The 16,637-nt window shown below is 35.8% G+C and overlaps 1 protein-coding gene across 2 annotated transcripts in view; it reads left to right on the top strand.

The window, feature by feature from the left end:
- CHUK (component of inhibitor of nuclear factor kappa B kinase complex) overlaps positions 1-16,637 on the top strand; it is a 43,966-nt gene that overhangs the window by 8,718 nt on the left and 18,611 nt on the right. For both annotated transcript variants that reach the window (XM_046027200.1, XM_046027199.1), the window contains exons 3-13: positions 149-263; positions 929-998; positions 1,853-1,941; positions 3,324-3,413; positions 3,556-3,680; positions 3,867-3,974; positions 4,555-4,690; positions 9,584-9,778; positions 10,771-10,873; positions 13,974-14,097; positions 14,501-14,652. In XM_046027200.1, the coding sequence (XP_045883156.1) occupies positions 149-263; positions 929-998; positions 1,853-1,941; positions 3,324-3,413; positions 3,556-3,680; positions 3,867-3,974; positions 4,555-4,690; positions 9,584-9,778; positions 10,771-10,873; positions 13,974-14,097; positions 14,501-14,652 (1,307 nt within the window). The remainder of the gene's footprint in view (positions 1-148; positions 264-928; positions 999-1,852; positions 1,942-3,323; positions 3,414-3,555; positions 3,681-3,866; positions 3,975-4,554; positions 4,691-9,583; positions 9,779-10,770; positions 10,874-13,973; positions 14,098-14,500; positions 14,653-16,637) is intronic.

Genomic DNA, 16,637 nt, shown 5'->3' with positions numbered 1-16,637 from the left:
GAATATTATAAATAATGCCAGCCTTTCTTCCACTGCCCCTCAATTAACTACCATTTCAAACCCAGTCTCTTTTCACTGGAAAAAAAATTTTTTTTTTTTTTTTTTTTTGAAAAAAAAATTTTTGATTATGTTTTCCCCCTCTTGTTAGGTTGAACCACGCCAATGTTGTAAAAGCCTGTGATGTACCTGAGGAATTGAATTTTTTAATTAATGATGTGCCTCTTCTAGCAATGGAATACTGTTCTGGAGGAGATCTCCGGAAGGTAGTGTGGATGTTTTGAGAAGATGAGATAGTAAATCATGAACCTTAGCAATGTTTGAATCCTATTTAATATGATAATCTAAACTAACAGTCAGTAAACTGTGGCCTGTTACCTGCTTTCGTGGTTGCTTTTTTACTACAACATCAGAATTGAGTAATTGTGGCAGAGACCTATGGCCTGCTCTAAGATATTTACTGTATAGTTCTTTACTGGCAACATCTGCTAATGCCTGATTGAGAACATGCATTTTTTTGTAGGTGGTGATGTTTGCAGGGTGGGAGTGGATTGATTGTGTTAGACCAAAATATCAGTATCTAAGGTGTTTATAAAGAAGTTGTGTTAAAAAAAAAAATTTTTTTTTCTATTTTAGATCTTTCTCATCTCATTTTAAATCTGCCATATGACTATTATTAAACATGTGAGGTTTTTTCAGCCTTTTTCAATTTCACATACTTTCCCCCTTTATCTTTACTTGTATAAGTCTTGTCATGAAATTAATTGTCCTCAGTATGGTTTTAGTAATTTTTCCCTTCTTACGTTTTCTTAATTGTGACTTGTTTTCTTATTTGAATATTCTGTTAGTGTATAGTGATTAATGTATTGCTACTACTGCCCAGCAGTATTGGCAGTATACATTTTTAGACTTCTTTTTTTTTTTTCTTCAGTTACTCAACAAACCAGAAAATTGCTGTGGACTTAAAGAAAGCCAAATACTTTCTTTACTGAGTGATATAGGTATGTAATCAATTTGAAAATACTATCATAATTTAATGCCCCTTTGGTTTATAAAAGGATCTATATGCTACTTGGACATTAAGGAGAATTTTTGATATACTATACAAAGCACGCACTGCTATCATCTATAAGAAATTATCAGAAAAATTTAACTGTTGCTGTTGATGCTAAAACTTGGATACTTTGTTATTTTTTGTTTTTTGCTAGGAGTCCACTTTTAACTAATAGATGTTCCAATTGCTGACAAAAAATGGTGTGAAATGATCTTATTCAGTTTTATTCTCTCTCCATCCCTCTCTGCCTAACATAATAATTTTATTTACCAGTGGCATTGCACCTCATGGTTATTGGTCCTCAAGTCAACTCTTAGGATGAAATCTCTTTTTAATAAGAATTATTCCTGAAAAATCCCTAAAATTACATGCCAAGAATATGTTTCCCTATATATTTTGATATTGCTTCTATTCCTAGGTAGTGGTCAAATCTAGTTGAAGAAGATGGTTTAGGTGGGAGGGAAAACTAGGGGGATTTATATAATTCTGCAGTATTTTTTTAAATGTTAACTGGATTTTCTGTGGTGAGAATCTTAACTGGTATAATATCATTAATCATATAGTTATGAAGGTCCTTATAAATATGAGTATTAGAGGGGTGCCTAGCTGGCTCAGTCAGAGGAGCATGCAGTGCTTGATTTCAGGGTTGTGAGTTCAAGCCCCACGTTGGGTGTAGAGATTACTTAAATAAACAAAACTTAGAAAAAAAGTTCAACTGTCAGTAGATCTGTATAAAATGTGAGATGAATTTATTTTTAATAAATTTCTGTTACCTTAAAATACATTTTAAACTTTATTTAGGGTCTGGGATCCGATATTTGCATGAAAACAAAATTATACATCGTGATCTAAAACCTGAAAACATAGTTCTTCAGGATGTTGGTGGAAAGGTAGGTGAAACCTGAAGAAATGTTACATGCCAATTGAATACAGTCTCTCTGGTGTAGTCTTTGAAGTCTGTTGTCTTTCCATAGCATTTTATACTTTTTCTAACCCAGCCCTCATTACACTGAACTGTGGTTTTGTGTTTAGATGTTTGTCTCCTCTGCTAACATAGTGGTTCCATTAGAGAAGGAACTGTGCCTGTCTTGCTCACTTCTGTTTTCTAATATAGTATCTAGTAGAGATAATAGGCAGTGAGTAAAAATAGTTTGTTAATCCCTTATAAAGCACATCCAACGCACATCCTGGATTTAGTTAAGTATGTTTATTTAACTGTGTTTCTTTTTTTTTTTTTTTTTTTTTAAAGATTTTATTTATTTATTTGACAGAGAGAGACCACAAGTAGACAGAGAGGCAGGCAGAGAGAGAGAGAGGGAAGCAGGCTCGCTGCTGAGCAGAGAGCCCGATGCGGGACTCGATCCCAGGACCCTGAGATCATGACCTGAGCCGAAGGCAGCGGCTTAACCCACTGAGCCACCCAGGCGCCCTATTTAACTGTGTTTCTTATTTAAGAAGAACAAACTCATCCTCCTCCCCGAAAGTCCTAAGTTCTATATTTAAGTAAAATTCAAAGTCTTGATTTCTCAGATTCTTAAATGAGTCATCTTGAGGAGAACAGAGATTATGCATTGATTCCTGAAATACTTGTATTTATCAGAATAATTTAAACAGTTTTCTTGTGACTAGCACTCCGGTTCCACTCCAATAAAGATGTAAAACCAAGAGTCTGAATTTTGAATTTTGAATTTTGATTGTGTGGTCTTTAGTTGGTGATGGTGGTGGTCAGTTGAAGGTGATGAAATGCTGATGGTGCCTCTTCCCTTGGGAGCCTTTCATGTATGATTGGCAGCAACTGTTGCTGTTTTTTTTGTTTTGTTTTGTTTTTTGTATCCAAAGACTTCAGGATATTCTTGGAGTTAGACTCACTCAGTGGTATGATGCTTTTTCAAGTTTGGAATTATCTTTACCTTTCCCTTCTGGTTTAATGGATCAAGCTTATTCTGAATATACCAAAATAAAAATTAATAGTCTATACTTAATTTTTAAGCATTTTTTATCATGTATCAGGTACTGTGTTAGATTCTTTTCTCTCATTATTTCATTGATCCTGATAATAATTCTGTGAAGTAAGGATTGTTGGTAATACCATCATTTAGGAACCAGAAGTAACTTGATCAGGGTCACATAAGCGGTGGAACTCAGGCTTGAAATACGTTTGTGGTATTCCAGAGCCCAAGCTCTTCCCCACCACCCTCTCCAGAGCCTTATAAGGACATTGTTGGCTCTCCCTTCCAGAGTTCTCAATCATTTAATACTTATTTTATTGCAGATTATGCATAAAATAATTGATCTGGGATATGCCAAAGATGTTGATCAAGGAAGTCTGTGTACCTCTTTTGTGGGAACACTGCAATATCTGGTGAGACATGGATTGTTTCTTTGAATTCAAGTGTATGGGATTCATGTTCTTATTTCTGAAGGTCAAATATAGTAGATCAAAAATAAAGTAGCTTTTCTCTTACAGTGTTGATGTTTAAGGCATTTTTGTTTTTCTTTATAAGGCCCCAGAACTCTTTGAGAATAAGCCTTACTCAGCTACTGTTGATTATTGGAGCTTTGGGACCATGGTCTTTGAATGTATTGCTGGATATAGGCCTTTTTTGCATCATCTACAGCCATTTACCTGGTAAGAAATGGAAGAGAACCTTCGTGTGTTTGATGGGAATAGAAATTTTCAGTTAACCTGCTCTTTTTCCTTCCACTCCCCTCATATGGCGTAATTGCCTTTTAAACAAATAATTGAATAAAAATAAATGTCAAAAAATTACAGAGTGTGAGAATCAGTTGTCAACTGAGGTGACTTGTTTTATAGGCATGAGAAGATTAAGAAGAAGGATCCAAAGTGTATATTTGCATGTGAAGAGATGACAGGAGAAGTTCGGTTTAGTAGTCATTTACCTCAACCAAATAGCCTTTGTAGGTAAGTATATTTTAGTTGAGAAAGTTCACCTTAGTTTCTTTAGGGTTATAAAAAAAAACAGTAGAATTCTCTGTTTGAAGTAGTACTGTGCAGTAAAACTTTCTGTGATAATGAAAAAGTTTTATATCTGTGATGGCCCCATGAGACTGTTGAGCACTTGAAAGGTTGTAATGTGACAGATGAACTCAATTTTAAATTTTAATTTTAATTAGTGTAAATGTAAATGCAAATAACCACTTTTGACGAGAGGCTACCGTTTTGGACAGCACAGGTCTAGTAGAAATAAGAACTCCTGCTATAAGAAGATTCTTGGGATACTGAAGTAAATGGGTTTCTTGGAGAAAGGAAGGGACATACCTGTTGAAGTTTCCAGTACTTACATATGTAGGTTTTGGGTTATTTTTTTTATGGAAAAAAATTTATTCCCTGTCATTTCATGAATTACTTGAACGTAAGATACAAAAGGATACAGGTGGGTAATGAGAAAGGACAGGACAACTTACCAAATTACCTTTTTTCACAATACTATAGGGAAACTGGAACATAATGATTTTTCACCCTATTTTTGTATGCTTTCTAGTTTAATAGTAGAGCCCATGGAAAACTGGCTTCAGTTGATGCTGAATTGGGATCCTCATCAAAGAGGAGGACCTGTTGACCTTACTTTGAAGCAGCCAAGATGTTTTGTATTAATGGATCACATTCTGAGTTTGAAGGTTAGTTTGAATGTGGTCTACTTCATAAGACTTGCATTGAAGTTAACAAATTTACTTGGAAAATGAGCCTAAACATTTTAATCTTTTCTGATGCTTATTTGAAAAGAAAATTAAAGTTTTGGAGCTGATATGTTTTTAACTTCTTTAGTAAGCCTTCTCAGTTTTATTTCTAAGTGGTCTTTGTTGATTGCTTTTATGAAACATCTTTTGGATTTTCCTCTTCCTCCTGTTGGTGCCATTAAACCTCATTCATTTGGGTGCAGTCACACTGGATTTGGTTTGTTGAGGAAGTTTTCTGCTTGACTTTCATGCCTCTATACTTCCTCTCCATCCTACAGTTCATGCAGCAAGAACTACCCTTCTCTTCTTCTGAAAATGCTTTTTATTCTCCTGTCCAAGAAACCAGCATAGTTCTTCTTGCCTACCAAGTCAAGTCTAAACTGATCTGCCTGCTTTTTGGAGCTCTCTTCATGCAGGTCCTCCCCAACCAAGTGCTTGCCGCAGCCATGCTTCTCTTACCTTTTACTTTGCTAGGTCCAGCTTGTCATTGCTCCTTATGCCATCAAGCACATTATCCATTTTTGTGCTTTGACAGATGCTCTCTTTTTGCCCAGAATGATCTCTGTCTCTGTGTATCTTCTCAGCTACACTGGCAGATTCACCTCTCCTTTTCTCTGAATGGTCTCTGTCACATATTTTGTTATTTAAATCATATTTACTATATTTTCTAATTGTTTCTCATCTTCCACTCATGCCTCTCCATATAGGTTATCTTCTTTAATGCTGGGATTATTCTTACTACTTTTATTAACAGTCACTCACCCTACCATCATGCTATCCCTACTCCTGTGTTCTGTACAAAAGCCATGTATCAGGTTCTCAGTAAATATTCATTGGTATGAATGAGAGGCTCTGTTATGCTCTATACCCGGAAACAACCCTCATCTGCAGTCTTTCTATAGTTATTGATTGGGTAGTAGTAGATAGGGTTTCTAAAGTTGGAAGAATTTGTGGTGAGCGCTCGGTGGTGAGCATCCAAGTCCATCTTGGAAGGCAGGAGGAGGATAGTTGGGGGTCGGATTAAATTTTATTTTCCAGAAAAAAAAAATTGAAAAGTTATAATCATGTAAGGTTTTACTATAATATTGGCATAACTTATTAAATAGGAACTTGGGGCCACGTTGATGTCATTCTTGGCTAATGCTGAAAAATTATCTGGCTTCTTGATTTGGTTTTCTTCTGTTGTGCCAAGGAATAAATTATTCCTTAGTGTGTTAGCCCAGCAGCACTTGGTGGCATCTTTTAGTTCTTTGGTGCTCCTGAAAATTTTTGTCTTTTATTCCAGATTTTTTTCAGGCTTGGCATGTGATTGTAGCATCATTTCCACTCTGAGGTGTATGTGAACATGTGCTTATTATTGAACACAGGGAAAGAGTCCTCCTTACATGTTTTGTGGTCTGTAGACTTCAGTTTGCAGAACCACCATTTACCTGTCTGTGAATCTGGGGCAAATACTTACTTTATCTGTCTGTCTGTCTATCTATCTATCTATCTTCAGCTCAGGTACAGTAATATCTTCTTTAAAGGCTCAAAATTGTGAGATTGTGCAGGATAAGGTATGTGTGGGATACTATTCATAGTAATGGGGAGATGCTTCTGAGACATGATAATAGAACTGAATTTTGAAAGATGAGTAAGAATTAATCAGGGGAATGCACAGGGAGAAAGGCTTACAGACAGGGGAATATCAGTAACACAGGAACATGAACTGCAAAACAGTTTGCATTGTAGGACATTTTCTAAGGTGCTTATTATATTGTTCAAAGAAGGAATGATGTCTGTTTGATTTTCATTTAAAAAAGAAATCAACAAAGCGGTTACTAGAATACGTCTTTCTTTTTGAAAAGATTGCATGATTTTCCAACTGTGTATGATGAAAAACTTTAAATAGGAAAGTTGAAAAAAGTATACTGAACTTTCCACTGAAGATAGTGGTAAATCAGAAGTATTTGATTATTCCTTCTTTGCCTCCTTTTTCATGCTCCTAAGTATAAGTGTATCCTAAGTGTCTCTCCTTGGTTTTCTCTTTTTTGATACTACTTTTTCTTCCTTTCCTTTGTCATCTCTTTAGTTGTAGAACTTTACCTATAAACTGAATATGGACAACTTACTTCCTCAGTTGTGACTTTTCTACAGAGTGTTTGTAACTGCTAAATAACTGTATTTGGTGGTCCACTGACACCCAAAACTTAATTTATGAACACATTTGCTCCATTAAATCTCTCCTACAGCTTTTCCTATGCTTCTTGCCACTGTCATCTTTCCAGCTACCTAGGTGGCATGGCTTGTTTGACTGTTCCTTCTCATCCAGTTGCATATCCAATTGTTTTGTCAGATTTATCTTATGAATGTTTTAGCAATTCTGAGCTTGTCAGGTTCTCAATTTAAAAAGACTTCTTCCATAGTTTCTCTTTGCTTATCGAATAAAGTCCAAACCCTTACATTTCGTATTCAGTATTTGTCTTGGTCTCCTTTCATCCTATCCTTGCAGCCTTATCTCCTATTATACCCTAAGGGGGCATCATTTTAGGTACATTTGGATTATTTATACTTATTTTTAAAAAGATTTATTTGAGGGGCACCTGGGTGGCTCAGTGGGTTAGGCCGCTGCCTTCGGCTCAGGTCATGATCTCAGGGTCCTGGGATCGAGTCCCACATCGGGCTCTCTGCTCAGCAGGGAGCCTGCTTCCTTCTCTCTCTATGTGCCTGCCTCTCTGCCTACTTGTGGTCTCTCTCTGTAAAATAAATAAATAAAAATCTTTAAAAAAAAAAAAAAAGATTTATTTGAGAGAGCGAGCGGGAGGAGGGGCAGAGAGAGAGAATTTCCAGCAGATTCCCTGCTGAGCGTGGAGCCCCGATGCAGCTCTCATCTCAGGACCCTGAGATCATGACCTGAGCCAGAATCAAGAAATGGGTGCTTAACTGACTGAGACACCCATGTGTCACCCATGTGCCTCTGGATTATTTATAATCTTTGATTATTCTCATCCATTTTTACCTCTCTGCCTCTGCCTACCTTGTTTTCTACCTAGAACCTTTCTTCTTTCAATCTATCCTTGTTCTAATCTTCCTTCCTTTTCCTAAGTTTAGCTCATAGTGCCTCTTTTATAAAGCACCCCTTTCCTTCCATGAAGTAAACTCCTTTGGAATCTGCACAATACTTAATAATATTATAGTACATATAGTATTTTGCCTTGTATTTTAGTTCTCTTCATGTTTAAAATCTTCTATTTGGCCATTATCCTGTGGAGGGCAAGGAACATAAGTTACTCAATTTGCATACCCGCTACCACCACAATGCACTTAATAGTATTTACCACAGTAGTCACTTACTAAATACTTGAGGAACAAAAGGATAAATGTAAGTTGTATTTCCTCTCCCTTTCTTTTGCTCTCTTTTTTTTTGTGTGTGTGTGTACACATTTAGTTTTATTGTAACAAAGCAACTTGTACACTTTTAACGTTTAAAACTGAGCATCATCTTTCCTTTCCAGTGAAACAAAAAGAAAATTTAAAAATAAACAGGAATTCTTTTGCTCTCTTATGGTTCAGCTTTGGTTGTGGGATTCCATGATTACTTACCTAGTTTGACATAAACCATGTGTAGAAGTATATAGCCACCTTAGAATATTCATCCTAAGTTTCTGCTGTTGCCATTAGTGGTAGCTGTCATATTATAAGATCTGCTTAGAATGGGAAGGAATGGAAGGTCTCAGTTGGGATACTGGTTTTGTAAATCCATGTCAACTTTGACAAGTCCCTCCCCTTCCTCTCACCTTTTTCAAACATGAAGATCATTATAAAAGGAAAGTTAATGTTTTACCTTGGTAATAAGCGTTTCTAGCAGAAATAATTTTAATCTAATAATATATGTTAATTGAATTTAAAGAAAAAGTAATTTTAATCATTTGCATATACTGGTCAGTGTAACACACTAGAGAAACATAGGTATTAACTTTGTATGACTTATCTAAGAACAGTAGAAGGAAGAGGATTTAAAATCCTCTTCTCAGGGCTCTGGTTTCTCTCTGCCAAAATGGAGCTTAGAAGATCTAATTAACAGGATTTTATATGAAAACACTTAACTCTGTGGTTAGCATTTATTAGGGACTTCATAAATGGGAATATTTCCTTCCAGGTCTACAGTAAGTTTCTGAGAATAAGTAAATGTTGCCTTTTTATTTTTAATTTTTAAAAAGTAATTAATTTTTTTAAAGAGGGAGAAAGAATCCTAAGCAGGCTCCATGCTTAGCGTGGAGCCCGACATGGGGCTTGATCTCACAACCCTGAGATCATGACCTGAGCTGAAATCAAAAGTTGGATGATTAACTGACTGAACCACCCTAGGCTCAGTGTTGACTTTTAGAATTGGGGTTTTTGTTTCTAGATTTTGTAACATCCCTATAATTTTGAAACTTTATTCTTTGGATCTAAGATCTGCTATAGGAAAGTAAACTCTACTATTCAGTTTTCAGAATGTCATTTCATAATTATGGAAGGAGATCTCCCTTTAGAAAATGGTAGAACCTTGTGTAGTATAGAGATAATGTCTTTTGCTCATATTCCTTTAATATATAGCAGTGAATCTTTTATGTAATAAATAATCAGTAATCATTTTTTTGGGGTGCCTGGGTAGCTCAGTGGGTTAAAGCCTCTGCCTTCAGCTCAGGTCATGATCCCAGGGTCTTGGGATCAAGCCTCACATCAGGCTCTCTGCTTGGCGGGGAGCCTGCTTCTTCCTCTCTCTCTCTGCCTGCCTCTCTGCATACTTGTGATCTCTGTCAAATAAGTAAAAATCTTTTTAAAAAAAAACATTTTTTCTCATTTATACAGATAGTACACATCCTAAATATGACTTCTGCAAAGATAATTTCTTTTTTGTTACCACCTGATGAAAGTCTTCATTCACTGCAGTCTCGTATTGAGCGTGAAACCGGAATAAATACTGGTTCTCAAGAGCTTCTTTCAGAGACGGGAATTTCTCTGGATCCTCGGAAACCAGCCTCTCAATGTGTTCTAGATGGAGTCGTAAGAGAATTCTAATATACCTAGAGTATAAGAAATCTGTTAGCATAGAGGGATTGCATGCCCTGCATTTTTTTGATGCATAGTTGGAATCTTCTTGGGGGGGGTGGTGGGATGTACCTTACAATTCTTATTTTCATTTTATCCTACTCATTACTCTTATCATTGCTTTGCAAAGTGAACAAAATACGTTTTAAACTTTGTATGACTTTCTCTTTGGTGCCAGTTTTCTCCCCCCTTTTTTTTCCTCTTGTACTTAAAGCCTAGAACCTTGAAATTAGACCAGCAGTCTCATAGATCCTGCCAGAGGATAGATGGATGGTAAAATATTGTGCTCATGACTCTTTTGTTGTTGTTGTTGTTTTACTTTTTTGAGGCAAATTTTATATATCGTGTAATTTACCCATTTCATGTGTACAATTCAGTGCTTTTTTTGTTTTTTTAGTAAATTTACCTAATTGTGCAGCTGTTACTATAAATCCATTTTAAGATATTTCCATATCAATAAGATCCTTGATGTCCACTAACTCTTAATCTCCATTCTGTTCACTTCAGACATCCACTAATTTACTTTCTATCTCAGTAATTTGTCTTTTCCAAATACTTCATATAAGTGGAATCATACAGTCTGTAGTCTCTTGTGTCTGACTTCTTTAACTTTTTGTTTGTTTTGAAGGTTCGTTTATGTCCTAGCGTATATAAGAACTTCATTCCTTTTGATTACTAAATAGTATTCCCATTGTATGGATATATGTTGTTAAGACTTTTTGCTTTTGTCCTTTTGGGTCTTGTGATTGTTTTTCACTTTAGCCCATACTATAGTTATTTATTTTTCCAAAGTAGTAATCCAGACCTTAAATTTGTAAGATGTATGCTAATAAACATTAATGTTATTCATTTGCATTTCACAATGAATTTCATAGGAAATGTGGTGTTTAAGTACTTAGAGAACCTAGTATTTTCAAGGATTTTTTTTTTAATTGTTTCTTTTTCAGAGAGGCTGTGATAGCTATATGGTGTATTTGTTTGATAAAAGTAAGACTGTATATGAAGGACCATTTGCTTCCAGAAGTTTATCTGACTGTGTAAATTATATTGGTAAGTATAGCTTATATGCTGACCGAGCTTTAAAGCTGAAGTAATGTAATTTTGACTCAGTATGGTTAGTAGAAATGGTCTTTTGGTGTTTCTGTTCTATATCTCATACTTTGGGTTCATAAGTGTGGTAAAAAATGAATTTATATAGTTTGGAAGGTGAAATGGTAGATTTCAAGACACTTCTAGATCCCTCATTTGGAAGAAGACTTACTTTCCACAGGATAGGGCTCTCATAGAAGAATGAGTCTCCCCTATTAAGTCTACTTTCTAGTTGTTCCTTATTTTGTTTTATCATATGAGTACTGCTTAATGTTCAAATGATTTCATTTATCCTGTGAAAATTTTTCTTTTCTTTGGAAGAAGTGATACATTTCTGTATACTCAAAACTAAAATCAAGCATAATATATAAAATCAAGAACAGGACTGGGCATAGGGCTAAAATTATGTAATCTTTCCTCCGTGTTACCTTTTTGTTAGTTTTTTTAACTATATTTTAACAACATATATAATATATTGTTATATATATATGATATAACAATATTATATATATTATATATATATAATATATATATGTTATATATATATAATATAACAATATATATATTTTAACAATAGCTTTAAATTTACAGAAAATTGAGTAATAGTACAAAGTTTTCGTGTTATTTGAGTAGATAGTACAAAGTTCTCATGTTATTCCCTTTCCCAACACATATCATTTCCCAAGTTGTTAACATCTTATATTATATAGTACATTCGTTATACATAAAGAACCAATAATATATGCTTATTAACAAAAACCTGTACTTTTTTCATTTTTCCTTAGTTTTTATCTGGTGTCCTTATTCTGTTCCAGGATCTCACCCAGGATACCACATTACATTTAGTGTCTTATTTCCTTAGGCTTTTCTTGGCCATGACAGTTTCTCAGACTTTTCATTGTTTTTTTTTTTAGATTTTTATTTATTTATTAGACAGACAGAGATCACAAGTAGGCAGAGAGGCAGGCAGAGAGAGAGAGGAGGAAGCAGGCTCCCCGCTTAAGCAGAGAGCCCGACGCGGGGCTTGATTCCAGGACCCTGAGACCATGACCTGAGCTGAAGGCAGAGGTTTTAACCCACTGAGCCACCCAGGCACCCCCTTTTCCTTGTTTTTGATGATCTTGACAGCTTTGAGGAATACTGGTCAAGTATGTTTTTAGGATGCACCTCTGTTGCAGTTTGTCTGATTTTTTTTTTCCCCTCATGATTAGAATAGGGTTAGGCTTTTGAGACATCACAGAAATAGTGTCATTTTCATCACATTTTATGAAGAGTATATACTTTCAATGTGATTTATGACTCTTGGTGATGACCTTGGATCACCTGGCTAAAGTAGTGTCTCTCAGATTTTTCCACCTTAAAGTTTAGTCTCCCCTTTGACCCCTGCCATGCTGTGAAGGAGGTCACTATGTAGAACCCAAGGAGTTACGCTCCCCTTCCTTTAAGGATATAATACATAATTTATTTGGAATTCTTTTGCATATGAGATTTGTCTCTTCTCTCCCATTTATTAATTTATTGTCATTTATTCTATCAATATGGATACATGGATATTTGTCTTATACTCTGGATTATAACCCGAGACTAATTTATTTTGTTCTTCAGATTGCTGCATTTTTGGTCACTAGGAGCTATTTCATTTGGCTTCCTCTGCCTCTTTCACTTGTGCCATCAATTAGGGTTTTTTAATTTCTTTTTTTTTAAAGCACTTCCTTTCTGACACCAAAACATGTTCCATGTCTGTCTTGTGTATTTCTTGTCCCAGTCCTAGGATCAGCCATTTCTCCAAGGAGCCCTGGTTCCTTTAATTGGAAAATAGTGTTAAAAACCAAAATCTGTACACTAGGAGTGCTTTTTGCTACTGAAGTATCATTTCTTAGACCTTTTTATTTTTTTTTAAATATATGATTTGTTTGTGTGGGAGAAAGACTCCCCTCACCTAGACTCTTTTTCTTTAAAGTGTTTGGGTTATTTCATTTGGTTGGTTTGTTTGTTTGTTTGTTTTGTCTGTTGTAGGAAGTCTCAGGAGTAAGAATGGGTATATAAGAATAGAAGAAAGGTTATTTGAAACTATTAATTATTAGGGGAGGCAAAGATTTTTTCCAGATATATATAGTTTTATTTTCTTTAAGTCTGCTTCAGATATTGTGGTTTTTCAGTACTAACCCAGTGTAGTATCATTTCTCTGAATGTTTTCATTGGAAAAGAATAATGGAGACTATAATTGCCACCTTAAAGTATAGGATGACTCTCTTTCAGCCTTGGAGAATTTCAGAATGTTAAAGTGCAATTTCATTGTACTTAACATATATCTGCCATAGTTTTATTTTTTTAATTAATGAATTAATTAATTTGAGAGAGTGAGAGGGAGGGAGCATGAGAGGGGGAGGGGCAGGGGAAGAAGCAGACTCTCTGCTGAGCAGGGAGCTCAGTCTTCCGACTCTCATATCATGACCTAAGCCAAAGGCAGATACCCAACCGACTGAGTCACCCAGGTGCCCCTGCCATGGTTTTAGAAAGTAGCATTCCCTTTACTAAGGGCAAGAGATAACCATCAATAAATAATTTTATATATCTGGCATTGAAGAAGGCATATTTTACTAAACTGCTGGTTACCCTGTATGTTTTCCTAAAGTTGGATTGGTAGTCCAGGAGATGAAATTTATTATTCAGAGGCAAGAAAGACCATGGAAAGTTTGTGGAGGACACGGGATTTCATTTGGAACTTGAAAGAAATAAAGAATTCCGATTAATGGAGAAAAAAGGGCGTATTCCCCGTTAGATGCAAGAAAAAAAAAAGAGGAGTAATTACAAGCTTTGTGATTATGTAGTGATTATTTATTTTTATTTCCCCTCATACCTGGAATGGGGCTTGTGTATTGCAGGTCAGTAAATGTATGTTGAACGAATGAAACAGTAACAATTGATTCTTTATAGCATCAGTTTCTAGAATCTAGAGGAATAGTATTTGTATGGACAGGAAATCAGAAAGAAAGATAGACGAACTCTAAAATTTTAAAAGTAATTTCCCTTCTCTTTTTCCCCATCTTTTTATATAAAGTACGGGACAGCAAAATACAGCTTCCAATTATACAGCTACGTAAAGTATGGGCTGAAGCAGTACACTATGTGTCTGGGCTAAAAGAAGACTACAGCAGGCTCTTTCAGGGACAAAGAGCAGCAATGTAAGTGGATTCTGTAATTTATAGGTGCAGTGTCATGTGCATTAATGCTCAAGAATTAGTCTTGCTGTTTTCATTAAACAGTATTCCATGCAGACTGAAATATTGGGCTAATCTGAAGTGTAATTGTAATATTCTGACCAGACTTTTTAAGAATTCTTACTAATGGTCTGAAATCATCCAATTGCAATAGCTTGAGGGTAGTTCCTGAAAGGTCCTAGTATAAGAAGATTGTTTTATCTTAGAATATCATAGACAGGGAGTTTTTAGAGACTAGATTCTAGAGATTAACTAATTCTCACAGATTGATAATAGAAATATAGGCTTTTGATTTACAGCAAGTTAAGCTATTAAATTTTGTGCACTGTTTCTGAAATACTGATTTTTTTTTTCTGCTGTGGTTTAGGTTAAGTCTTCTTAGATACAATGCTAACTTGACAAAAATGAAGAACACTTTGATCTCAGCATCTCAGCAACTGAAAGCTAAATTGGAGTTTTTCCACAAAAGCATTCAGCTTGACTTGGAAAGATACAGTGAGCAGATGACTTATGGGATATGTAAGTGTTTGGGTAACATGTTTGAAAGAAATGTTGCTATCTGCTGTCTACTATGTTGCCTTCTTGCCTCATAGCCCATTGTTTCACTTACATTCAGGTTAGAACAAAAGACAGGTTGCCTCATCATCATAAACAGTGTTTGTACTAAATAGTACCTCCTTTTAACCTTTAGATTAGGAACTTTACTTCCCCACAATTGGACTGTAGTTGGACTAAAATTGTTTAGCTCCAGAAAAATTCGAAGCAATTTAAGAGCTTTTGATTTTCAAGCCTGATTTTTAAAATAGATAAAAAGTCTTGGGGCGCGTGGGTGGCATAATTGGTTAAGTGTTCAACTCTTGGTTTTGGCTCAGGTTGTGATCTCAGGGTCCTGAGACTGAGCCCCACAGTGAGCTTCGTGCTCAGCATGGAGTCTGCTGAAGACTCTGTCTCCCTCTCCTTCATCCCTTCTCCCCTGCCCCATGTGTTCTCTTTGTCTCTCTCACTCTCTCTCAAATAAATAAATAAACAAATAAATAAATAAATATTAAAAAAATAGATACAAAGTCTGTATTGGGGTGAGTCCTTAACCAGGGAAATCTTAAACTACTTATCTTTTTCTTTTTTTTTTAAGATTTTATTTATTTATTTGACAGACAGAGGTCACAAGTAGGCAGAGAGGCAGGCAGAGAGAGAGGAGGAAGCAGGTTCCCTGCCGAGCAGAGAGCCCAATGCGGGGCTCGATCCCAGGACCCGGGGATCATGACCTGAGCCGAAGGCAGAGTCTTTAACCCACTGAGCCACCCAGGTGCTCCTTTAAACTACTTATCTTTCTGTAAATAATAACACAAATAATTCTGGGGTTTTCTTCAAAACCTCCTACTGTCGAGTCCCAGTTTTTTTTTTTTTAATATAGTACACAGCCTCTAGTTTTTCAATATTTGACTCTGAGCTCTCTTCCTTCATATGTATTAAGGAAATGTAAGATGCTGAAGGGGCCACCACCAATATTTCTGTTTTCTGTCATAAAACATATTCTTTCAGGGCGCCTGGGTGGCTCAGTGGGTTAAGCCTCTGCCTTCGGCTCAGGTCATGATCCCAGGGTCCTGGGATTGAGCCCCACGTTGGGCTGTCTGCTCAGCGGGGAGCCTGCTTCCTCCTCTCTCTCTGCCTGCCTCTCTGCCTACTTGTGATCTCTGTCTGTCAAATGAATAAATAAAATCTTTAAAAACAAAACAAAACATATTCTTTCTTTGGGAAACAAATCCTGTTCATATACTTGTCTTGAGCAAGGTATGTGTATCTCAGAATAAATGATCAGCAGTGTCCAATTGAGTGAATCAGTTTACCCACTAGAGCTGGTTCTATGATTGATGTTTTATTTCTATTTGTGTATAATAGGCATTCTGGTGAGTGACAAAACACTATAATTTTTTCACCAGATTATCTCTGACTAGTCATTTGTATATCTTATACAAGGGTTAAAAAAGAATGACATAGACCTGTGTACTGATATCAAAAGATCACTTAGGTCTTTAATGGCAATGATGTTTTAGGTTGGGGAAAAAAAAAATCAAAGAAAGAAAAGCATGTAGAGATAGTTTCACTTGTGAGGGAAAAGGCTATGTGTCTATGTAACAAAAGATTAATGTAAGATCCTTAGAGTGGAGAGGAGGAAGAGAGACTTTTCTTTGTATATCCTTTTATAGTGTTTGATTTTTTAAAAAAATCATGTTCATGTATTACTTTTTTTTTTCATTTTTAAGGGAAAACTATTTATATTGGTTTCTTAGGGGGGTGCCATAACAAGTTACTATAAATTGGGTGGTTTAGAACCACAGAAATTTACTGTCTCACAATTCCAAAGGCTGAAAATCCAAAATCAAGGTGTTGGCAGGGTCATGAGCCCCTTGAGAGCTATGGGGAAGAATATTTCCTTGCTTCTTCCTAGCTTCTCGTGGTTTGCCAACAGTCCTTGGCTCCTTGGATTATAGCTGCCACACTGT

This window comes from Meles meles, chromosome 13 (genome assembly GCF_922984935.1).
Source record: "Meles meles chromosome 13, mMelMel3.1 paternal haplotype, whole genome shotgun sequence".
In the NCBI taxonomy this organism is placed as follows: domain Eukaryota; kingdom Metazoa; phylum Chordata; class Mammalia; order Carnivora; family Mustelidae; genus Meles; species Meles meles.
Note: the sequence above shows the minus strand (reverse complement) of the source record. Positions and strands in the feature narration are given on the sequence as shown.